This window comes from Neofelis nebulosa, chromosome 9, assembly GCF_028018385.1.
Source record: "Neofelis nebulosa isolate mNeoNeb1 chromosome 9, mNeoNeb1.pri, whole genome shotgun sequence".
In the NCBI taxonomy this organism is placed as follows: Eukaryota; Metazoa; Chordata; class Mammalia; order Carnivora; family Felidae; genus Neofelis; species Neofelis nebulosa.
The window spans coordinates 44,725,800-44,752,042 of record NC_080790.1 but is presented as its reverse complement, the minus strand read 5'-3'; the positions used below and the strand labels follow the sequence as shown (position 1 = coordinate 44,752,042).

The 26,243-nt window shown below is 39.7% G+C and overlaps 1 protein-coding gene across 5 annotated transcripts in view; it reads left to right on the top strand.

The window, feature by feature from the left end:
• Nucleotides 1–26,243, top strand: part of CTNNA2 (catenin alpha 2) — a 1,103,782-nt gene that overhangs the window by 969,236 nt on the left and 108,303 nt on the right. For all 5 annotated transcript variants that reach the window (XM_058683538.1, XM_058683541.1, XM_058683540.1 and 2 more), the window contains 3 exons: nucleotides 17,789–17,881; nucleotides 18,723–18,879; nucleotides 24,793–24,993. In XM_058683538.1, coding sequence (XP_058539521.1) covers nucleotides 17,789–17,881; nucleotides 18,723–18,879; nucleotides 24,793–24,993 — 451 coding nt within the window. The remainder of the gene's footprint in view (nucleotides 1–17,788; nucleotides 17,882–18,722; nucleotides 18,880–24,792; nucleotides 24,994–26,243) is intronic.

The following is a 26,243-nucleotide window of genomic DNA, read 5'->3' as shown; positions in this document are numbered from 1 at the left end:
CACTTACTAGGTTGTATGATCCAGGCAAGCTACTTACCCTATCTTACCTTGTGGTTTGTCATCTGTAAAGTGAAATAAATTACAGCCTGATTTTGAGGTTTGTGGTGAGTAATAAGTAAGCATCCTGTAGGGGTTTGGAGAATAAGCTTTGGAGTTAGTCTGGAGTTCAAACTTGACCTTTCTGCTTATTGTTGTATGACCTTGAGAAGCTACTGAACCACTTTGCCTGTATTTGCTCATCTATAATATGGGAATGATAATAACAGTACCTACCTCTCAGTGTTTTATATAAAGAGAAAATACACATGAAGCTTCCTAAGAAAGTGGACAATTAATGCATATTCCAACTCTTGTTATTTCAGTTGTTGTGAGCATTGAGTGAGAAAGTAATTCTGAAAGAGTCTTAAGCACCATACGAGTATCCAGGAATCCCTTGAATGTCAACTCCCCTAAGAATCCTGGAGATAAAGAACTACATGGACTTTTAGCCTCATCTTGTCACTTGTATAACATTAGGGGGGCAGGGAGCAGATAATAAAAGGTGGTCATTGTGTGTGCGCACATCTGCATTTCAGTGGAAAAACAAGCAATGACCCAGTTGGCTTCACCACCCTGAAGGCCCAGGAAAGTACTTTGAGTGTTACATCACAGGTTTTCACTCCCACCCAGAATATTCATGAATAATGATAGCAGTTAGGCATCTCTAATTAAAAGTGTTAAAAAAAAAAAAAAACAACTCTCAAATGGCTTACTTCTATAGATAAAAAAGTGATGATTTGGAGATATATATATATATATATATATATATATATAATACATATACATTACATTCTATTATATATATATGTTTGTTTGTTTGTTTTCCCAAGAAAGCAGAACAGGTACAATGTTGGGGAAATTTCTGTTGGCTAGAGATTGGAAGATTGGGCAAGGTTGGGCCCCACTCTTATTTCTGATTTAGCAGGTCTGGGGGTGGGGGACTTTGAAAATGTACATTTCTAATGAATTCTCAGGTGATGCTGATACTAGCCATAGATTATATCAGTTTTATCTGAAATTTGCCTTATCTTAGGTACTACCTGAGGAATCTTTCAGAGGCAGGAATTGTCAGGCCCTTTGCAGACTTCGAGAATCAAAATCTCCTCTGGTGAAATGCTTAGTCCACATCTAAGAACAAGTATATCAGAATCTGTGAGAGTAGGTCCCAGGTATCAAATTTTTTGTTAATGCTTCTTGGGAGTTTTCAATGTGCATCCAAAGTTAAAAATGACAGAAATCGAGAGACCTGAATCCTGGTTTTATAGCAACTTAACTGCATGACCAAGGGAAAGTTTTCTAAGACCTTTAGAATAAATATTCTTTTTGGTAAAATTGATGGAGATGATGCACATGAGAAAGGGAATAAGAGTTTGTTTGGATAAATCAGTAATTTTCAACCTTAGTTTTACAACTTGAATCATCTAGGGGATTAAAAAATAAAAATCTTTTTTGTAAGCCCCACTCTAAAATCTCTGTGGTACAGCCTGGGCATTGGAATTTTTTTAAATTCTAGATGATTCTAATATGCATCTAAGACTAGAACCATTGGATTAGAAGATCTCTAAAATCCTTTCTGAGTCATGCATCATTATTCCTATATGAATTGGTCATTTTCTTCCTATAGCCAGTGTCAAATAACTTGCTAAAAAGAGCAGAGACTCAATTTTTGTGTCAAACATCTTCTATCAAGTCGCTTTTCCCATCATGCTTTAGTATTTACTGCCTTGTAGTAGCTCCCTTAATCATAAAACAGGAGTTAACCTTTTGTGGAACACTATTTGACACCTTGGTAACCATTATCCTTATGATGAAAGTTAGGCATCCTATCTATCTTACAGAGGAGGACATGCCAGCTTAACTCACTTGCCCACCTGGAAGAACTACCGAGTTTCACATCTGATTTTGGTTGCATTATGCCAATACTTTTTGAACTACAGTGTGCCTGGGTGTGGGCTGTGATTCAGTAGGTCTAGGACAAACTCAAAATTCTGGTTTTCTAACTATACCCCCCACCCCCCGCCAGGGGATGGCTCTTCTACTTGCCTGTGGACAACGCTTTAAGTAGCAAAGCTCTTTCTTCCCCATATTGTATCACTCTCAAACAGTGAGTCAGAGTTCATGCCAAAGAATGGCATTTTTTGGCATTCTTATGGATCTTAAATGTCCTGGTACATACAAGGTGTACCCTCCACATGCAACATATTTATCCAAAAGAATGCTTTTTTCTTCAAAGTGGACACTTTGGGAGTTTTGCCCATATTCTAGAGATATTGCCTCCAACATGATTTTTGCACTGATTCTTTGTGAATTTTCTTTAAAATCTTGGACATATTCTTTGCAACATTCTTAAACTTAGCAGCTTTTAGTCCCTGAGGATATACTGGATCTTTAGAGGAGCTATATCTGGTGAAGTGATGAATGATGTAATAGGGTTTAGGTAAATAAATATAAAGGGATGAGGAATAAAAAGATCCTTGCCTTTGAAGAACATTTTCCCAAGCTCTTTTCTGGTATAAGCATAGACAGCTTCGTTGAACAGAGGCAAGGACATCTAGTACTGAAGCACTTGGAACAACTCATTTCCTGGTCTGTAAGCAGACAGACACCAGAAAAGTCTTCATATTTATAACTGTACCATACTCAAGGGGTTAGCAGACTTTTATTCAAAGTGCTAAATACTTTAGGCTTTAGGGGTCACATTGAGTCTTACATTATTCTTCTGTGTGTGTTTTATTGAAGTACAATTGGCATACAATGTTATCTTAGTTCCAGGTGTACAATATAGTGATTCAACAATTTTGCACATTACTCAGTGCTCACCATGATAAGTATAGTCACCATCTGTCACCATGCAATGTTATTACAATATTACTGACTCTCTTTCTTATTCTGTACTTTTCAACTGCATGACTTATTTATTTTATAACTGGAAGTTTCTACTTCTTAATTTCCTTCATCTATTTTATCCCCCACCCTATTTCCCCTCTGGAAACCACCAGTTCTCTGTATTTAAGTGTCTGTCTGTTCATTTGTTTTGTTTTTTAGATTCTACACCATACACGTGAAATCACACAGTAATTCTCTTTCTCTGGCTGACTTATTTCACTTAGCGTAATACCCTCTAGGTCTGTCCATGTCATAAGTGGCAAGATATTCTTTTTTATGACTGAGTAATATTTCATCGTGTATGGGTGTGTGTATGTATCACATCTTTATCCATTCATCTATGGATGCACCTTTAGGTTGCTTCCATATCTGGCTATTATAAATAATGTTGCAATGAACACAGAGTGCATACATAGTTTTGAATTAGTATTTTCATTTCTCTTTGGGTAAATACCCAGTAGTGGAATTACTGGATCCTGTGGTATTTCTATTTTTAGTTTTTTGAGGAACCTCCTGACTGTTTTCCAAAGTGGCTGCACCAATTTACATTCCCACCAATAGTGCATGAGGGTTCCCTTTTTTCTACATCCCCATCAAAACTTATTTCTTGTCTTCTTGATACCAGCCATTCTGACTGGGGTAAGGTGGTGTCTCATTGTTTTATTTGCATTTCTCTGATGATTAGTGATGTTGAATGTCTTTTAATGTGTCTGTTGGCCATCTTTATGTCTTTTTTAGAAAAATTTCCAAGTTCTCTGCCTCTTTTTAATCTAATTATTTGTTTGGTGTTGAGGTGTGTGCATTTAACGACCCTTTTTAAATCTAAAAACCATTCTTAGCTCGAAGATCATATGGAAACAAACCACTGGTTATATTTGGTTTATGGGCATAGTTTGTTACTGCTATTTCATCAGTAAATAATGCCAACTAAAAAATATACATCTCTGTCTACATAATATTCTGTCATGAAATCATGGGTATGAAGCCATTTAAAAGTTAGAAATTTACTCAGGCTTCAGAGAATGTTAAAATAATAATTGTAATTATAGCTTTCTTAGGTAAGAGCATTTATGTTGATGAAAACCCTCAAACATCTATATAACTCTCTTTCTCTCCCTTCCTCTATGTGCACACATAATATTATTGGTGTTCCCACAACAAGTGTCCTCGCTATACCTGGATCCCATGGGAAAAAAATGCAAAGCTCATTCCAGGCAAAAGGCCACAGTTAAACAGCTAGCCTGGAGAGCACAAAGCTAAACAGAAACAAGATGTATAGAATTTCCTCATTCCTTGCCTCTCTCTGGGACTATTAGTCAGAATACCATCTTTAGCTTTATTTCACACAGCAAATTGAAAGGTCAGGCTGACTGGCCATTCACTCGGACGACTGATGCAGCTAGGAGGGAAAAAAAGTGACCCACTGAGGATGACAGCAAAATGGTTCTTTGTAGGAAGTTGCCAAGCCGAGGCACATTTGAAGGGCATTGTGGGGCTCGGCCTGTTCCTATGAGCATTGGTTATGAACATAATCATGGCTGGGAGTTGACATGAGCTTTTGCAGGCACAGCTATTCCTTCCATCTAGACCTGGCCATGGTCTCTTGAGGGACTGCTGATGAAACCAGGATATATCTGGGGTCCAAATCGGGTGATGGTTCTGAAGTATGATGACTACATCTGTTGCCCAACAAGGTGGAAGTGGCTACTTGAAGGTCACCTAAGAAGAACAGGAGTTCCATGTGGCAGAGCCTATTCTGACACAGCTCCCAGGTGATCTGGACTAACTCTGCTGCTTACTCTCTGGCACAGCTCTGCTCTGATCTTTGAGCAGCATGGATGTGTGTCAGATTTCAGAGATGAGCAAGGCACTGGTACATTTGCACGCATCAGTAGGGGCTTGTGGCCCATTGAAGGAAGGCGCTGTGGAGCACTCAACAAGGGAGTTTGTAGCTTGGAAGAGATTTGTAAAAGCATCGGTTATCAATGAAATCAGGAGACTTTGGCTGGTTGTGTGTGTGTCTTGCAGAGAAGAGCTATAAAGACTATAGGTAAGGATGGAAGTGAGAGGATGTCCCCTGGTAAAAAGATGTTAGTTAGCTAGGTAAAAGCACTCACGGGTATTAAGCAAAGGAGAGCTTGTAGCAGGAACAAGAGTATGAAAGAAGGTAAAGAGAGCAGAACTGGGATGAGAATGAACACATGTGTCAGGGTATTGGAGAGTCTGAGGGCTGCTACATGTGGTTGGCTTTGTTGACATTGTCTCATGAGCCTGCAATGCAGCAGACACTGACAGCTCTGTCCCTTCCCTGGTACCTGAGGGACCTGGACTACCATCTAGTCTGGGCATGGCAATGGGTGAGCTTGCCCCTAGGGGAAAGCCCTGGAAAAGGGGAGCTGTATTCTGTACTCACACAAGCTTGGAGACAGACCAAGGGGAGAACTGAAACTTGATAAAAGAATGGGAAGAAAAATTAAATAAGAGGTGTGAAATGAAGAAAGGAAAAGCTGGCAATCAAGTACAGATGAGATGGAGCAAGCAGGTTTGAGGGGCCAAGCCTGGAAAGGTTCCAGGAAGCAATGAAAAGAAAGAATGTATGTATAGGTGCCTGAGGGCTGGAAATATATGGCTGTTAAGAGTTGGAGCTTCTTTGAAGGTCGTTTCTTCAGTTTCTTCCCTTGTGTGGCTCAGTACTGGAGTCCAGTTATCTCCCATACCCCATTGCTCTAGTCTACTTTGAGCCCTCTAAGGCTGTAATAAGACAGGTTTCCAGGAATCTTCCTCAGAACAATGCCCATTGCAGTGACCAGGCACAGGCTTTTGCCAAAGAGATATTGGGGGTCCAGTACCTTCTGTTAGCTATACTCTAGGTCTTTGTGTTGAGTTCACTGTGCAGACTGCTGAAGCCCAAGGGGTGGGTAGAGTGGGGGAGGGGTAATGAAAGACAAAGTGGATATCCAAGACGGATGCAAATTGACCATCTTTTGGCTAATTCAAAGAAACCCAAAGAATGGAGAGTGATCCTCCTGTTTCAGGAAAGGGTGGTTGAGGAGGCTATGCTGTGAGATAAGCCACATGGAATTATTGACTCTTACTTGCTTCTCTTGACTCTATTCACCAGCAAACCACTTGTGTAAATGCTTGGGGGCAGTGGACAACATCCTTGAGGTCCTTCCAGGTGTCCCACTGCTGTCCCACTCTCAGCTCTCCTGTCTCCCCCCTATCCCTTTTTTTTTCTTTCTTTTGTCTCAAAACTTACTGTTATGTAGACCTGGGAGGGGCACATGGTTTTGTAGGCTAAGAATGTGAGCCCCTCCCTGATGTACTTGATTTTCTTAATTGCACTTGTGTCATAAATATCATGCCTTTGCCATTTCCTGCTATGCAGATGCTTTGGCATATTTGGCAGGTCTAACAAAATTAGCTGGTTGATTCAGCCCAAGTTTTCATCTAAATCAGGAGTTTGCAATCTTCTTTTGTAAAGGTCTAGATAGGAAATATTCATGGCTTGTGTGTATGTGGACTCTGTTGTAACTACTCAACTCTGCCCTTATAGTGAAAAAGCAGTCATGGAGCATATATAAGTGACTGGGTAGGATGTGCTCCAATACTACTTGATTTACCAAAAGAGGTGATCAGAGAAAGGAAAGACAGAAGAAATTTTAGATAAATATTACAGAGCTTAAAGAAAGGTCATTGTCCTTACATATTTCTCCAACAGCTTGCACAGGGGCCCTGAAGTTTCTACAATGGACATTTTTCCTTAAATTCTTAAGGACCTGAACATCTTAATTGGGTTAAGGTGTTATAGTAGGAGGAACATATTAGAGAATATTATATTTTCTCTAGAGGGAGAATATAATTACCTGAGTGGATAGTTACTTTGATTAATCAATAGCATCCTTTTCCTGGGTAAACTGTGATAAGAGGGAATAGGCCTCATTTGAGGTGGGTACAGGTAGGGAAGAAGGTAGGAAAACATCCAGGATAGGGAAGCTGCCTTGGAACTACATTTAAATGAGAGGGGCATCCCTCCTTTGTTTTGTTTTTTTTAACATTTATTTATTTTTTGAGAGAGTGAGACAGAGCACAAGTGGAAAAGGGGCAGAGAGAGAAGGAGACACAGAATCTGAAGCAGGCTCCAGGCTCTGAGCAAGAGTTCAGCACAGAGCCTGATGTGGGGCTCAAACGCACGAACCGTGACATCATGACATGAGCTGAAGTCAGACACTTAACCGACTGAGCCACCCAGGCACCCCTTGGAACTACATTTATATCTGCTGTGTGAAAGATCTTGTACAGGGAGCTGTAGGGACCATAAAGATGAATAAAACACAACCATTCTAAAGAAGGTTAAATTTTAATTGAAGATGCATGATATCTGTATGTCTGCATATTTAATTCTGCATGTATGTAATTATCTATCCATCTGCACGTATCACAAGTAATGAATAAAACAATAGTATGTGGTAAGTCATCACTAGTGGTGCAGGCAGTAATCCTGAAGACATTTAGAAGAGTGATCTATTCGCTGGTGTGAATGGGAAGTCTTCAGAGACATGTGGACCATGAATAGCTTTGGCCAATTACTAACAATTTAACTGATGGAGGCATCTTCACCACTGCCCCCTATCCCCCCACCCCTCAAAAACAAAACAAACAAACAAACAAAAAAAAACAAAAAACAAAAATAACCCCTGAGGCATAAAGTAGAAGTAGGGACTTCTCTCTTTTCAAGTTGGAATTTTGTGCAAAGGGGGCTGAAGTCACACATTCAGTATTGGCTTGGATAGAGATTCCCTCTGCACTGTGGTTATGGCCTTGATTCCACACTTCACTTGTCATCTTAAAATGTATGACCAGGCTATACAGAGTAGATGCACTTGTTTATTCATCTAGATCTTTTGAAAAATTCGTGGGCTTCTGCTAAAAGTCTCCACTGCCAGAGACAGATCCTGGGGCTCTGGGCCCCCTGAGGGAGTCATCTTACATATATGAAGGTCAACATGTTCTATTCACTTGGAAATCAGCTAAGATTACATTTATTACATGGGACTCTGAAAAACCAAATAACAGTGAAAATAATAATTCATTTCCTCAATGAAAGGATGGAGAAAACAGAATCCCAGGAGGCCTTCAGTAATTAAAATGACATTATATTCACTGCATGATTTTAGATAACATATTCTAAATCTCTCCTATCCTCTTCACATAGCCACACATTATTGATGAACAGGCATCAAGAAGGCATTAGGTTATATTTTATTGCATTATTTTAAGCCACTGAGGTTTTTATATATGAAAGGTATAGATTTATGCTGATGATTCAGCTATGAAGCAAGCACATCAATTTGTTCATGAATGTGAACTGGTGATTACCTCCATTAAAGTCAACAGGGCAGACTGATCACTTTAATTTGGGCAGAGGCATGCAAACAGCATTTTCAAGTGGTATATGTACCTAAGAACACAGACAAAAGTGCTGTTCTGTATCCCCAAGGAGCCCTAGGAATGCAGATTTGTGTTCTAATAGATTAGAAGCCTAGGCCAGGATACGAAGTGTGGTGGGGTTGGGAAGAAATCGCTGCCTAGCATCATGTGGCAGGATTTTGTACAAGTTTCATTTAGTATTAACTGCTCAATGCTGATTTGATAAGCTGCAAAAAGGATGGCACAGAGAACATACACTTGTTCCCAATATCAGATCCTAGAACTTGGGGCCCTTCTAGCTATGACCAGGTTATGACAAGTTGAATAGTCCTCTGCTTTATACATATGGAGGGAACCTGGGGGATTTGGTAAATGAAAAAATTGGAATTGAGTATCTGTGATCCCAGCTATGTGCTAGGTGTAGTGAAGTCTTCCGTCCTACAAGAATTCACAGTCTCACTGAAGAAAACATGATGTGGCTTTTTTTTTTTAATGTTTATTTATTTTTGAGAGAGAGAGAGTGCAAGTAGGGAGCAGCAGAGAGAGATGGGGACAAAGGATCTGAAGTGGGCTCTGTGCCGAAAGCAGAGACCCCAATGCGGGGCTTGAATTCACAAGCTGAGATCATGACCAGAGCGGAAGCCAGTAAAGTGACTTTTACCAGACTGCAAGTTGGACGCTTAACCAACTGAGCCACCCAGGTGGCCAGTAAAGTGACTTTTTAAGCAATGCTGATTTATACTGGTAGAATATGACTGATTTGTAGAATGAAGGTTGGAAAGGTGTTCAGATGATGTGGTTATGGCTGAGAAGGCAAGAAGAAACAGTGTCAGAGTGTGGGATTTGATGCTACTGACATTGGAGAATTAGCAATTCATTTGTTGTTAGGGGGCTTTCGGCAAGCATTATGGCCACATGTAAGCAAGTGCTGGAACAGTTTGCTTGTCCCAGAAAGTCCACTTCTGATGGCAGCAAAAACTGGATGCGTAAAGACGTATGTATGCTACTTTGTTTTTGGTAAAAGCAAACACTGGAAACTCCTTTAAATAAATTCCCTTTTTAAAGGGAATTGACTTACCAAATAATGAAGCAAAAACATTCAAGAATCTTACTAATTATTAAAAAAATAGTTACAGGTATATAGAGAATCTGGAAAATATTTGTGATATAAGCAGTGAGCAAGACGCAAGTGGAGATCACAACTTTAATAAAATTATGCGTAATGAAAGGATAAATTGTATGATTGATCATATGTAAAGTAGACATCCCTTTATTTTCTATCACTGCCTCTGTTACTTCCTATGTAGTAATATTAACAATAAGAACTTAATTTTTTTTAATTTTTATTTGAGAGACAGAGCACACGGGAGAGTGGCAGAGGAAGAGAGAGAGAGAGAGAGACAGAGCGGGAGAGGGGGAGAATCCTAAGCAGGCTCCACATTCAATGTGAAGCCCAACTTGGGGCTCAATCCCACAACCTTGGGATCATGACCTGAGCCAAAATCAAGAGTTGGATGCTCAACCAAGTTGACTTAAGTACTCTAGTCATGTTTCATTTCAACCTTATTGCCACTTTTTTGTTATTTTATAGTTCTATTTTATAGTTGAGAAAATCGAGGCTTACAGAGGTAAAGTACCCTGCTCAGCAAGGAAGGACAAGAGTCAAGATACAAACCCCAAGCTGCCCAACTGCATAGCCCAAGATCCTGACCATTGTATGATATTAAAAATTAAAATGTATAGAATAATCAAGAGTTCCAGATGCTTTAGAGAGGTCATTAAAGACAGGAGCATAAAAGTACTTCTTACTTCCTTCTGCCCCACCCCCCTGCAGTGTTGTCTTGCTGTCCCCCAGCTGCCACCCTCTCCTTTGCCATTCTTCCCTGATCACATTATCCCTGCTGGCTGTGCCCTCTAACCTTCAGAACTTAAGTTACTAGCAGTGAAGTTGATAAACTCATCTCAGCCCGAAGCAGCTGCATTTTAAAAGGATTCCATGACATCTCAGCATGAAACAAACATGTTCTGGGACATCCAGACCTTTCAAGCTCTTCTCAAATCAAATTGTGAAGGTGGCCATGAAATATGCTCAGATGTCCATGTCTGTGGAAGTCCATCATCCTCTTAAGGTCAAATCCCTCTGTCTTAATATCAGCTCCTTCTGTCTTTCCTCTCACATTTCAGGCAAGGGTATCATCTTGTCTCTTCCTGAATTATAAAACCCCATCTGTAACATAAGAGGCGTATTCTGTAGAAACCTACAAATTCTATACAAGCTAGGCACATATATTTTAATGCCGTTTGTGTGCTGATCTTATCAGTGCAGATAACTGAGTAAATCTTCAGACCGAGACCATAGCACCCTTCACTCCCCTGAGTGTTCTAGAGAACAACAGCTGGTGTGGAATTTGTGGCATCATCTCTTTATGGTTTTATATGGATAGGTGACTGTGGTGACTAGACATGCCATAAATTCCCTTTTAGTAGTAAATAACTTCATTTTGTGCTCAAATTTACAATGATGAAGCAATATTAACATGAGGAACAAGCACTTTATAAACCTCCAAATTGCTATTTCTACTTTATTTCAATAGTATGCTCTTCTTAAAACACCACAATGATACCTGAAGCTGTAAAAATTAATGAAATGATAAAGTGTTTTGGGGGTTGAATGCACTGAATATGTGCTGGTGTTTGGAGTTGAACACAATTACGAATATTAAAAAATGTAATTTGATTTCCAGGACTAGAAAAGAAGAAAATGTTCTCGTCTTTCTGATGCACCTCGTATCACTTTGGAGTTAAATGCCTAAATACTTTATTAGCAGAGGTTTTTAATGTTTAATTAAAGCTCAGCCTTCCAGGCATTTTGGCTTTACTTGTAAATGTTGCGACAAGTCTATGGCATTTTTGAGATGGAGCTACTTTGGGTAGTGATGTCTACACAAAACCAAATTTCACAGCCATGATGGGCTGTTTGTTTGGAGATTTGAACTGTGTGGGTTTTTGGTTTTTGTTTTGTTGTTTGGTAATGGAAAACATTGTGTGTTTTAAATGATCACAGTATATTTTTGTGAGGACTCTAAGCATTTATGATTTTGTCAATTTTAACTCTGCCATCATCGTCTCTGAAATATCTGCTTCTGGCCAACTGTGTTTATTATTAAAAGGTTAGGGAGTGGATGCCGATGGTACAAATGCAGTTCAAGGAGCAAGTTACTTTCTTTTTAAAAAAATTTTAGTGGTGCCTGAGTGGCTCGGTCAGTTAAATGTCCAATTCTTGGTTTCGGCTGAGGTCGTGATCTCATGGTTTGTGAGTTCAGGCCCTGCATGGGTCTCCATGCTGCCAGTGCAGAGCCTGCTTGCAATTCTCTCTGTCCCTCTCTTTGCCCCTCCCCCACTTTCTCTCTATCTTTCTCAAAATATATAAATAAACTTATTTTTTTTTAATTTTTTTAATTTATTTTTTGAGAGAGCAAGCAAGGGAGGGGCACCGAGAGAGGGAGACAGAATCCCAAGCAGCCTTCATGCTGTCAGTGCAGAGCCCGATGAAGGACTTGAACTTAAGAACCATGAGATCATGACCTGAGGTGAAGTCAAGAGTTGGGTGTTCCCAAAGCTATCTATACATTCAATGCAATCCCAATCAAAGTTGCACCAGCATTCTTCTCAAAACTAGAACAAGCAATCCTAAAATTCATATGGAAACACAAAAGGCCCCGAATAGCCAAAGTAATTTTGAAGAAGAAGACCAAAGCAGGAAGCATCACAATCCCATACTTTAGCCTCTAATACAAAGCTGTAATCATCAAGACAGCATGGTACTGGCACAAAAACAGACACATAGACCAATGGAATAGAATAGAAACCCCAGAACTAGACCCACAAACGTATGGCCAACTCATCTTTGACAAAGCAGGAAAGAATATCCAATGGAAAAAAGACAGTCTCTTTAACAAATGGTGCTGGGAGAACTGGACAGCAACATGCAGAAGATTGAAACTAGACCACTTTCTCACACCATTCACAAAAATAAACTCAAAATGGATAAAGGACCTGAATGTGAGACAGGAAACCACCAAAACCCTAGAGGAGAAAGCAGGAAAAGACCTCTCTGACCTCAGCAGTAGCAATTTCTTACTCGACACATCCCCAAAGGCAAGGGAATTAAAAGCAAAAGTGAACTACTGGGACCTTATGAAGGTAAAAAGCTTCTGCACAGCAAAGGAAACAACCAACAAAACTAAAAGGCAACCAACAGAATGGGAGAAGATATTTGCAAATGACATATCGGACAAAGGGCTAGTATCCAAAACCTATAAAGAGCTCACCAAACTCCACACCCAAAAAACAAATAACCCAGTGAAGAAATGGGCAGAAAACATGAATAGACACTTCTCTAAAGAAGACATCCGGATGGCCAACAGGCACATGAAAAGATGTTCAACGTCGCTCCTTATCAGGGAAATACAAATCAAAACCACACTCAAATATCACCCCATGCCAGTCAGAGTGGCCAAAATGAAGAAATCAGGAGACTATAGATGCTGGAGAGGATGTGGAGAGACGGGAACCCTCTTGCACTGTTGGTGGGAATGCAAATTGGTGCAGCCACTCTGGAAAACAGTATGGAGGTCCCTCAAAAAATTAAAAATAGACCTACCCTATGACCCAGCAATAGCACTGCTAGGAATTTACCCAAGGGATACAGGAGTACTGATGCATAGGGGCACTTGTACCCCAATGTTTATAGCAGCACTCTCAACAATAGCCAAATTATGGAAAGAGCCTAAATGTTCATCAACTGATGAATGGATAAAGAAATTGTGGTTTATATACATAATGGAGTACTACGTGGCAATGAGAAAGAATGAAATATGGCCTTTTGTAGCAACGTGGATGGAACTGGAGAGTGTTATGCTAAGTGAAATAAGCCATACAGAGAAAGACAGATACCATATGGTTTCACTCTTATGTGGATCCTGAGAAACTTAACAGAAATCCATGGGGAAGGGGAAGGAAAAAAAAAAAAAAGAGGTTAGAGTGGGAGAGAGCCAAAGCATAAGAGACTCTTAAAAACTGAGAACAGACTGAGGGTTGATGGGAGGTGGGAGGGAGGGGAGGGTGGGTGATGGGTATTGAGGAGGGCACATTTTGGGATGAGCACTGGGTGTTGTATGGAAACCAATTTGACAATAAACTTCATATATTGAAAAAAAAAAAAAAAAAGAGTTGGGTGGTTATGGGACTGAGCCACCCAGGCACTCCCAAGAAGCAAGTTACTTTCTTAAGGGAATCTGTATCACTTCCCCTTGCTGACTTCTTGTCTTTCTAATCTTGCTGGTGATATCATTGTTTGTTTCACCTGTTTACACAGTGTGCCTCCAGAAGAGCAAAATATCATAATCTTTGAGAATCCTGAAAATTATACTAATTAGGCAATCAGAAGAGAAGTGTTACAAGATGGATATCCTACCTCTCCATGATGTGCTGACTGATTCCCTCCCAGGACTACTGATTGTTCTTTTCTCTGAACTCCTAAGGCCCTTGTAGGTAGCAGCACACAATTTAGTGATGGCTGCTAAGCTTCCTCCTTTTCCTCAAGATAACTGGTTTTTGAGACACTAAGTCAAAGATAGAAGATTTGGCTCAGTCTTTTCAGCTTTGGCTTCCCCAAATTCATTGTTCTCAGAAGGTATAGAGGAGGGTTTCCTTTCCAAAGAGATTGTTGGGAATTTAGCATGGTTAGCTAAAGCAAGGAGCAATGCCATTTTTACTCATGATCTGGTTCCTTTCAGAAATCCCAAAGCAATCTAAATAGCCCAACACCTAACCATAAATGATATGCTTTATTGTTTCCTAAGATTCCATGATGGCAGATGACTCCTGTTGCCTCAGCTAATTTGTCAACAATTCGAGAGTGGAAAAATCAGAAGCCACAGCCAGCCGGTAAATGTTACCTGCTTGGTTGACTCAAGCAGGTTTCAAGGTTTTATTAAATTTAAACATATTGCTCAACATCTTTTGGGTTGCAGCCTGGTAACCGTAATCAGTTAATCTATTGTCTATTTTTTTTCATATGAAATTTATTTTCAAATTGGTTTCCATACAACACCCAGTGCTCATCCCCACAGGTGCCCACCTCAATGCCCTTCAGCCACTTTCCCCTCCCTCCCACCCCCCATCAACCCTCAGTTTATTCTAAGTTTTTAAGAGTCTCTTATTTTTTGGCTCCCTCCCTCTCTAACCTTTTTTTTTTTTTCTTCCCTTACCCCATGGTCTTCTGTTAAGCTTCTCAGGATCCACATAAGAGTGAAAACATATGGTATCTGTCTTCCTCTGTATGACTTATTTCACTTAGCATAACTACTGTCTATTCTTTAACTCATATTAATCTTTTTCAAATGTCTAAAAATTCTACTTTACCATTCCCTTCCTGCCCCACCTCCCTTAGAAAGGTTATCATGATAAATTGGTTAAAAAAAAACAAGGTGTGTGGGGGGAATCTTGTGATTTGAAAAATAGGACATTTTATCTTATGGGTTTCTAGTATAGCATCAGACCTGTAGTTAAAGAACAGGTAAAATAAGTAATCAAGTACTTACTATGTGTATACAGTGGTCTTGGACTATTGCTAGGATATGAGCAGGCATTTTAAGATACAATAATGATTGGGAGCTGCCTCAAAGATGGAAACTCAGTGTTTGGTGCCAGAGTTGTAGAAATCACGGTGTATTACAACCATGTTCAGAGTCACCATCATGCCAATGGGTCCAGTGAGAAGCAGAAAGGCAAGCCTAAGGAAAACAGGAATTTGGATGGAATCCATGGCCAATTTAAGATATGTAAACCTGCCTGCCTTTGGAAATTGTGAAATCCTGAGCATCGTGTTGGAAATAGTTTCAGAATGTTTCAGAGTATAATACAAGGTAAATAAAATTCTGATTTTAAGTGGACTTAAACAGCAGGAGCTCATTGCAGAGTGGAGGCTGCCAGACTTCAGGATTTATGGATCAGTAAATTAAGGAGAATAATTAAAGGACTTTCGGGGTTGTTGGCTCTTCGTTTTTTCTAGGTGTTACTAGCCCTGTTCCCCCTAATTAGATTCAACCAGGCAATGAGGTTCCCATATTAGATCTAAGTCATAATAGAGTTTATTTAAATAAAGGATGAAGACCCATTTCAAAAGATACACAAGGAAGAGTCTGTTATCACCATGTGGAAGTTATTGGTTGGCATCTCCTTCACTCAGGAGCCTAGTTTTTCTCAGCCCCAAGGCTCCCTTGTTGTCATTCTATAGAGCCACATGCCGAACTCTTCAGCTTATGTCCACTGCTGTGCAAGAGTGTGATTGCAAGTCTCACACACCAGGAAAGGATGATAGAAAACAAAACCATCTGAAATCCTCATTTCATAAAATGGAAGGCTGTTCAACAATAGAATTAGGAAGAAATCACTTGAAGATTAAAGAATTGTAAATTAAATGTATACGTCTTTCTGGAGAATTCACACCACCCCGAGTTTGTTTGTTTTTTTTTTTTTTTTTTTTTTTTTTTTCCATGCCACTGTGAACAAGGAGCTCTGCATTCTGGACTCAAACAGTGGACCAAAAAATAGGAATCATTGTTTAGCACCATAGTGTTGGTAAATATCTGCTAGAAGGTGGTATGAACTTTGTCTAGTCAGATTAAAGGGGTAACTCAACTATATCTTTGAGAGTGTCTTTAGGATGTATTTCAAATATATGCAATAAAAAACTATTAAAACTGCTCTTTAATTCAAAACACATGTATTGAGCACCAATTCTATGTCACATACATCATGTGATGTTTGGAATATAAAATACACTGGAATATAAATACAACAAAGATAAATAAAAATATGGAGTGGAAACAATATAACAAAAAAATGGAGAACCTGTAATTCTTGCTTTGCCTCCAAGAAGCCTCATACCTCTGGGCATTTAGTATCCTATAAATGGATGCAGGAAGGTATATTGTCTTTCAAACAGACGTACTTGGAAAACTGAGTAAAATGGTGAAAATTATCTGAAGAATCCAAGATAAACTATAAAATATAAGAAACTGATGATTAACGTTTGGAAATACCATCTGTGGTTTCTCATAGTACATATTCTCACTACAATAGATGTAAAGTGTTCTTCCTTAAAAGCTTCAAAATGGGATTCTCAATGATAATGATTTACTGAAGTAATCTTTGTGAGCATTCCTAGTATCACCATCTACCTATATCCTTTTGCTGATAAGGAAACGGCCCTCCAAATGTGAAGTGACTCTGTAACTAGTTATTGGTTAAGCCTCCTGACCTCCAGTTCCATGCTCTTCACACTGTCTGACTAAGCTTTCTTTTGCATTCGGAACTCCGCACGTGTGTTGCATTTTAATCTCCCAGGGCATGAAGTCATGGTAGAGAGGCAGCCTGGTTTTGGAGAGCAGAGGTGGCAGGATACAAAAGGGCAGGTGGCCACAAGGCTCAGGGGATTCTCAGTCTGCTAATCACTTGTTCTACTTGCCCTCCTGCTCCTAGCCCCGGTGGCCGTTCTCTTCTCCTTTGCCCTTTCTAATCCCCATCCTCTTGTCCTCTTGGCATCAGTCTGATGGGACTGATCAGTGTTCTGATGGTAGCTTTGTGTGCTGTTGACCTTGGCCAATCAATCTGACCTTGTATTACCACCTCTCACTCCTTGAAGAGGAGGAATAATACAAATTGAAACGCTTGACCAGGGAGCTTAAATTCAGTGCAGCTGTTTTGGCTGGTATAATGTTTTAAAAAAAATTAAAACTGAATGCCTTTTTACTAAACTCACATATTCTAATTTGTTGTACACTGTATCGTTGCCTACTGGATTATATCAGCCTTTCCTATCTGTTTCTCAGACCTGCCTGCCCCCTGAAAGTCCTCGAGTGGGCTACTGGTAGACTAGCAGTTTCCTGACAGACTCTGACAGGCAGATATGGGTTCCTTGGGGTAGAACGCCTTCATTTTCAACTTCTTGTGAATCTCCTTTAAATCCTAAGTGCACTGCAGTGTCTCTCTCGCTGGTCAGAGTTTAGCGCTTGTGTGGCCAAAATCATGGCCACACTTCATGATGAGTATTAGGGAGCTCAAGTGAGAGTATAAGTCACAAGAGCAGTCCACAGAGGAAAACGGATCAAAGCAACCCAGTTAAAATACATTATTGTGTGTGCTTGAGAATCTTGAAGCAATAATTTGCTATTAGCACCTTACTTTTCTGGACTAAATGTCTAATGTAGCATAGTAACTAGTAATATTTGGTAAATCACTGAAAGGCATCCTTATTTGTAGCAGGATTCCCCTGGAAGAGATGACTCCAGAGAAGGAGTAAGGTCATGCAACAGTACACTTCCCCTTTGCCCCAACATGATTTTCACTCAAGTCCTTTTCAATCCAGGTTGCCAACTTGGCCTGTTCCATTTCCAACAATGAGGAAGGGGTGAAATTAGTCCGGATGGCAGCCACCCAGATTGACAGCCTGTGTCCCCAGGTAAGCCTCATCTACTTTGTTTCAAAAGCCCATTGGTGACCTGATACTCAGAGACTTCTCTACTCAGGCCCTCATGTCCCTCCCTGCCTTGTCTTGCCATCATTCCTGAGCTGTTTCAAGGTGTACCTTTCTCAAAAAGAATTTCTAACTGTTCCAGTATTCAGAATAACTCTGGTAATTATTGTCTTTTCCACTCATACTGCCTTTGTTCTGTTTATTTTGGGCTGATTTTTAAATGTTCCATTACTATTTTCCTTGTCTCAACTAAATTACAACTTTGCACATGTAGAACAGGAGTTAGCTTTCTACCACATCTGAATTAAGTAAATAGGACTTGTCCAGTAAACACTTTTTGAAACCTGAGGCTAATTACTATATCTTAAAACAAAGAAGAGGGGAGCCTGAGCGGCTCAGTCAGTTAAGCGTCTGACTTCAGCTCAGGTCATCTCACGGTTCATGGGTTCAAGCCTCATATCAGGCTCTGTGCTGACAGTTCAGAGCCTGGAGCCTGCTTCAGATTCTGTGTCTCCCTCTCTCTCTGCCCCTCCCCTACTCACACTCTATCTCTCTCTGTCTCTGAAAAATAAATAAGAGCTAAAGACAAAACAAAAAACATAAAATCTGTCCATTTAAAAGAGAAGAAACACAGCGTAAACAAAAACTAATGGTAGCTGATAACATACTTCATGTTTCATGTTTCTGATTGTCTTCTGAACACTGAGAACCCACTTAGAACCCCTGACAAACTACAGGGTCCAGGGTTTCAATGTGATCTCTGACCTTCTTGTTTCTTTCTTAAATAGTGTAGTCAGCATCTTTCTGGATTGTTTCTAACAAATAGGTCATCAATGCTGCTCTCACACTGGCTGCCCGACCACAGAGCAAAGTTGCTCAGGACAACATGGACGTCTTCAAAGACCAGTGGGAGAAGCAGGTCCGAGTGTTGACAGAGGCTGTGGATGACATCACCTCAGTGGATGACTTCCTTTCTGTCTCAGGTAATCACAAATAGGCCCTTTCAAGGCAACTGGAGAACAGAATTAGGAATATCTTGAAAATGTCATGGGCCTCGGTTTCAAGTGCTTTTCTTGGCCCTGTAAGCTTTCAGTCATCTCTGCAAATGTGACTGTAACACCCTCTTGGAAATTTTTCTTTTGTGTGCACATTATTTCAAAACAATGGGTCAAAGCATGGGGGTCGGGTGTGGAAACACAACTTTCTGATAAAGAGATAAGCAACCTGAAGAGATTATTTAAGGAGACATGGGTTTCTTTTTAGCTTCTAGAGTTTTTAAAGCAGATTGGCCTTGGATACATCCGAATCACCCATCTTAAAAAAGGGTATGAGATGTGAGATTGGTTAGTTCTCATGGTTTATATTTTAACATAATAATAATAATAATAATAATAATAATAATAATAAAAAGTCAGCTAGCCCAATTTGGCTGTGTCTAAAGGGGTCATTTTTTCCAACAAGTGAAGTTACCCAGGTTTGTGATACCTTTCTCTAAACATATTTGCCCACACACATTTGGCACAGTTCACCAAGAAGAGTCTCTGTGGGATGAGTTGGGGAGGGGGTTGCTGCAAACATCAGCCTCCTTTGTGAGGCATTAAAGGTAATCAAGTGAACCTTGATAATTCAAACTGACCAGATGCTGACTCTACCCAGAGGTAGACCTGGCCTTGACCAGGGCCTGCCTGTCCTTGGCCAACTGAGGCCTGAGAGGAAAGGGGTCACAGCATTGCTGGTGGGATCCAGGCAGAAGGGGCATCTGACTGCAACACTGTAGAAGGAATTTCTGGGGGAGCTCATCATATTTGGAAATACTGTCTAGGTGCAGTCTTTGCTTTTCATGAAGAAACAGACAATGAATTCCCACTGGGGGCTTGTGTTTGAAGCTTATGTCTGAGAGCAGCAGAGTCCAATCTGTAGATCTGACGGATAATCAAAAACCCAACTTTGAAACCATGGAGAGCAAGAGAAGAAAAATGGGAAACATGAGTGAATACCTCTTCAGTGTCTAGAATTTGCCTGACAATATGCTGTTTGCTTTAATTCTCCCCCAAAATCTGCAATAAAGATATTAGTATCCCAGGGCCTGCACTGAGTGGGGAGGTAACTGGGCAGAGACGGTATGAAAATCCTGATTATCCTCTTCAGAAGCTACATAATTCTCAGTAAGTTAGGATAGTGGGAAATTACCGTTGGTGCTTCCAGCTTTCGTTGGGTTCTCTTCTCTCCACCTCTGGTACCCTCATTCCACTCTCTCATCTTTTTCAAAAGCCTGTCTTGTTTTTCACTCCCAAGATGCTCTGTTTCTGGTGACTTTTCAAAGCAGCTGTTCATTTAAATACCCCCATATCTGGTGGCTAGCTGATAAAGACCTTAATACGTTGCCATTTCTGAGATTGGCTTCGTTGATGGCTGAGTCCTAATAATGTAAAAGATATCTCAGAAGTGCATTTCTCATGCAATGCATAGCAATGGTTTAGGTAGACATGCTGGGGATTTGGATGGTGTGGAATAAGAGGGTGGCCGCCTCTGTCTCATGTCTTGTCAGTGTTTGCCAGGATGACTATAGTGCCCGCCCCCCCAGACAGGGCAGCGGCTCTCCCTAACCAGCCTCAGATCTCACAGCAATCCTGATAGCTGGAAATGTTATTCTTCATCCCCCTTTTCCTGCAAATGAGTAGAAAATATGCATTGGACTACCTTTTGCAAAGAGGAATCATTTCAGAACTTAAAAATTTCCCAACTTCTCCTTTTCTTTAAATGCATGTACAAAAATTTCTGAGAGTAGGGAAAAGCAAGGTGAGGAGGTCTTATCTCAGACCGTTTCAATAGTGCAAAGCTTTTCTTAATTTTCTTCCACCAGCCCTGCCTCTTTGCCATCTTTCTCCCTGCCATTCCTTTGTGCATCTCATTATTACCAGCAACAAGAAAAGGCTTTGGCTTCCGCTGATAACACTGTGCAGTCCAACCCCAGCGGTACAAGTGCCGCGGCATGCCATGACAGGAAAATGAACAGGCGCTGTCAGGGAGCCAGCCTTGGCAGGGCCTGCTGGAGCATGCCTTTGGAGTTGACAATTGGAGGTGGCAGCTACCTTTCTACAGACGGACTTGACAAATAATGACCCAGCCTTCTCTGTCCTGCCGGTGGGCTATGGATACAGCCCAATTGTTGGGGAAACTACTTCTCATCTCCTCTCCAAGCTGAAGCCAAAACATTTGCATCAGTAAATTGCAAGTCTGGCCCAGGAGATATTTTGGAATGGCATTAATGACATTTTATGTATCAGTTTCTTCTTAAGGGAATATCTATTCTGGCAGGGAACTCTATCTTAAAAACAACCAAAAAATCTTTGTTTGCAAAAGACTACAGTTTTGTTTTGTTCATGCTACCTGAAACTGTGTGCCTGAGTGCTTAATTTGTCCATATGAAATGCAACAAGTTTCAGGAGCAATGATGCTAGCTATTAACATTACAGAAGCAAAACCAATTTTCAGATGTGGCCCAGGCTCATAAAAAAGTGAAATGGCTATGTTAGAACACTTAAGTTTTTCCCCACTGGGTAAAAACTACAGTTTTTAATAGTGTTTTAAAATAAGTGTGTTGGCATTAACCGTGTGACAGTTTAATTCTTGGGTTTGGCTCACATAGTAGCAGCCATCTAAGATCTGAAGAAGAGATTAACTCAATCCCATAATGTCCAAGAGTTGTGTTTTGTTGTCTGCCTTTTCTTATTTTTCTTTTGACTCCAGAGTCTTGAGTTTGTGAGAATTTTTAGAAGGAAACAAGGAACTTAGGTTTTGAATTTAGAATCTATATCTTTAAGCTTTATAATAATCAAATAGTTTGGTCATCGGTGATTTTTATAACAAAACTCATCTTTTCTGAAACAGTAAGGCTGCAAAAATTCAAATTCATCACAAAATATATTGCAGTCAAGTGTTTTATGATATGTTTAAAAGCCATGCTTCATATCCGGATATGACATCCAAAGTACCTGAGCGGTTTTTCCCAGCAATGGAGCCCTCTCTGGAATACCTATGCTTTTTATTATTACTGTCTCTACCGTGTTCTTTTCTAGTTGGGACAGCATTCCTGTCTTTACTTCTTGAATTCTTTCTCTTGAAAATACCTTAGAATAAAAGTACATAAAATGGTCTCCTTTTAACAAACATGTTTATTCAGTGTTTTTTCTTTGATTACCTGCTGTGTATAAGGCACTGTCAGGAATGCAAAAATGAATCAAGTGTGGATTTCGCCTTCAAATAATTCACTGGAATTCTTGATAGATCCTAGACCAGTGTGCTTCCAAACTGTTGGGCTCAGACCTGAGAGGGTTGGGAAGAGATGAGGAGGGAAGTTATTATAAGGGGTCTGGGAATCCATATATACATTACATATGATCTTTTGACCAGATGACATGTTTCTAGGAACAGGTACTATTCTTTTTTAAATACATTGTTGGTACTGAGCTTAATAGAATACAAATCTATTTTAAGGCATTCCAAATCTTAGCCTTTACATGTATACCATCCACTACGAGAACTACTATTATGAGGAAATGGTGATTCGTTTTTCCCTTAAAGGGGTACCCTGATTGGAAAATGCTGGGAAATCCTGAGCAAATTATCTTAGCATTTCAAAAAAAAAAAAAAAACTTGATTAAGAAAAATTAGTCAATAAATTATAAAACCAATAAAATTAATACTTTATTCACACAGCATGATTTATTAAACTGACCATTGAACGAATTAGTTGATGATTTGCCTAATTAAAAGCAATGCTTTTGGTGTTTTGAGTTTTCAGCTTCTGCTAGCCTCCTTCAAATATGTATCATTTATATCTATTAAAGCATATTCTTTTTCTTGTGTCTTAATTAAATGAGTTATACATTTCTAGTTTGGGAAATAGTTGTTTTCTTTCCCCTTTAAAACCTATCATTTCATTTTAAGATATTAGGTCATGAGTGGACTTCTTAGAATTAAAAAAAATTAGCAACTCCAGAGAAATTATTAGGATATAGTATAATTAGCACATTCCATTTCTGTTCTGAATGCAGTTAGAACAGAGATGGGATCTCAAAATTCCATGCATGGAAAAGCAGTAGTTTTTGTTGTACTTCTGTGTTATTCAAAGACAATAGTGGATGGATGCATGCTTTGATACGCAGACCCTCCCAGTTGCATACTTTTGGAGACCTGGACATATTTGAATTGTCTGGAGAGATCCAGCAGGGCGGCAAGAAGAGCAGTGAAAGAGGCCTTTTAAAATCAAATTTTTGTATTTGAAATTCTGTACCAAGTTGCATTTGAGTAAACCTTTCTCCCAGGTGTCCTTTTAAGTGAGTTTGCATGACACAATCCAGGATTTCAGAAAGGGGTGGTTTTCAAAAGTTCCTTAACCAAACTAAAAATTTGGTAAAGTCTAAATTGTCACAGCCGTTTCTATTTTACTCAGGAAAATATCAGCATTTAGAAAGTATTACTTCTTGTGAGTTTAAAAAATCTGAATATTAAAATTGTCTCATTTTTTCCTATTCTAATTTCTATTTGAAATTAGGGAACAAGAGAATGTAGAAATCAGAAATCCGTAATGGTTCAAATGAGGTAATCCTATTGTAGGAGGCCAAAGCAGAGGTTCCATGACACAGAGTAAGTTATACTTTGCAAGTTTCTGCCGAGGGTCCTGACAGAACGCTTAGTCCTTCTGCCTGACTGGCTTCAGGAAAGTAGGAGAGATCCACGGTGGAGACTGGTGTTGGTGCAATACCTTACCCTCTTTCCCTCTTTAGGTAGGAACTTTTAATTTCACACGTAGCCCTAGAAACTTCTCGAGGAAGTAATAATTTATTTTAATCCTTTATTAACTGTTGAATTTGACAGTTATAATTATTTGAAGTTACCAGATTACTTTAGACTACTTCTCACTTGTTCTCTTTATTTATAGTGAGTGTGTGTATATGTGAGTGTATTTTCAGCTTAAGTTCTTTTCTTTCCACAGAGCACTAAACGTTTCAACATTTCCTTAGAATTGTGTTTCCAAAGAATGTTTAAGGGATATAATTACAGATCTCACTTAGGACATGTGAAATACAAAATTCCATACTTGTAAAACCATGAGGGACCAGATTGCATGTTTTCTCTATGCTACTAGAGAGTGAAACTCCCCAGCCTGCCTGCCTTGATTCTACTTTGGGCAATGAGGGAGAGTGGTGACTGACCTTGACTCTAAACTGACGAAACCAGCCACAAGACCCAATGTTATTTTAGCTGTGGAGAACATTGTGATCCTCTTTACCTGGTCAGTTTTCCTACTGTATATACCTTGCGCATGACGTGACCTTAAGGATGGATGAGGTGACAATTGTTTGTTTTAGAGTTTCCCTTAAATGCCTGCTAAATAAAAACTGATCAAATAAGCAGGCACCCAGAGCTTGATTCTGGTCATGTTTGGAAATGTTTCTGCGTGATCAGGTTGACTTCATGTTCACTGCCACAACCACTACTAAAATGCAATAAATCTGAAACATTGAAAAAGATGCTCAAAGTGTGGTGTTCAAAGTATGGTCCCCAAACCCACAGCATTACCATCACCTGGGAACTTGGTAGAAATGCAATTTCTTGGGCCCCATCCCAGACCTATGGAATCAGAAACTTAGTAGGATGGCACCTTCACACTCTGTATGATGCTGTGAGCCCTTTAGCTAGTGCTCAAGGTTGAGAATTGCTATTGTAATTATACACTATGTTCTTTAAATGTTATTTCAGTGTTATAAAGGTATGTTTTGCATGATGGCTCATGATAGTTGATGAATCTCTCTTAGATTGCTTACTAAGTGTGTGAGTGGCATAAAATCATATCAATGCGCACGTGTGTATGTGTGTGTGTTTTTCCACAGAGAATCACATCTTGGAGGATGTGAACAAGTGTGTGATAGCCCTCCAAGAAGGGGACGTGGACACTCTGGACCGGACTGCAGGGGCCATTAGGGGCCGGGCAGCTCGAGTTATACACATCATCAATGCTGAGATGGAGAACTATGAAGCTGGTGTTTATACTGAGAAGGTTCTGGAAGCTACAAAATTGCTCTCTGAGACAGGTAAACACCGATATTAGATTCAACCAAAATGTCAATGCCATGATTAATTTTTGTATTTGAATAAATCTTTTGCATTGTCTGTTATAGGTTTCTGTGCCTCAATGTTACACATGGTAATAGGAATACTCTTGGTTTCTTGAATTTGAATAACTATAGCAGAAGAACAATTTTATTGCTTTGTATGTGTGTGCGTGCATGTGTGTATTATATATTACTTTATAGTTTTTATCTGTAGTCTCATTTGATTCTCACAAGGACCTTATGAAGTAGGCAGAGAGATTTTTATTATGTCCAATTACAAATGTGAAAGTGGTGGTTGAAATGAGTTAAGAGATTGGAAAAGGTCACAAATCTAGAAAACAGTGGAGGTGTGATGGGAACTTGGAATCTTGAACTTGAAACCATTTCTGTGTCTATTTCTTGAGAAGATTGGCTCTTGAGGAAGGACTGTGAACAACTAGGAAAAAGTTTTAAGGCTCTAGGTAGTGTCTGGATATGAAGTTATCAAAGAAAGGGGATGGTGGCAGCTAAAAATGGGTCAGACCTTGAATACGTGCCTTGCCCCTCTAGGAAAGCCTTCTATGCCTTCTTCTAGGGCACATGCTGTCCCTAGGGGACCACTGCTATGGTAAGACATGGTTACTCATGAGAGCCTGTCATAGCTCCCTGGTGCATTGGGATGGAGAAAGAAAAAAAAAAAAAAACAACAAGAACTTACTGTCACTGAGTTAGCATAATAACCCATAACTGTACCAAAGCCTGGCCTATTGGCTAGTGTTCCTGGGCTTTAGAACCTTTCTCAAGTACCTAAAGCTGTGTGCATTTATCTGTATATGGGGGGGGGGGTGGTGTGGAAGTGTGGTTAGAAAATTTAGAGTAGAGACGACAAAGGAATAGAAAAAGGGAATTTAAGTTTATATTGGATGGGGTTATGAATAGATAAAGAATCGAGTCATGTATGCACAGAAGGACCTTTCCTCAGACTTCAATAGGGCCCTTTCCTGTTGTATAGCTGGACTGCAGAACCTATTAGGATTAAAAGAAATAATAAATGTATTTCTGAAAGGTCAGATAAAGCAGTGTATCAAGTTCTACATGATACAGCATGTTAGTCGAAATAGGTTTCTTTCTATAGGGAAAAGGTTATTTACAAAGACTTCTGTAGATATTTGTTAGTCTGAAATAGCAAGGAAAAACAACAGATAAACAGAGACATTGCTTGTTCTCTTTGAAATATAAGCAGAAAGGGA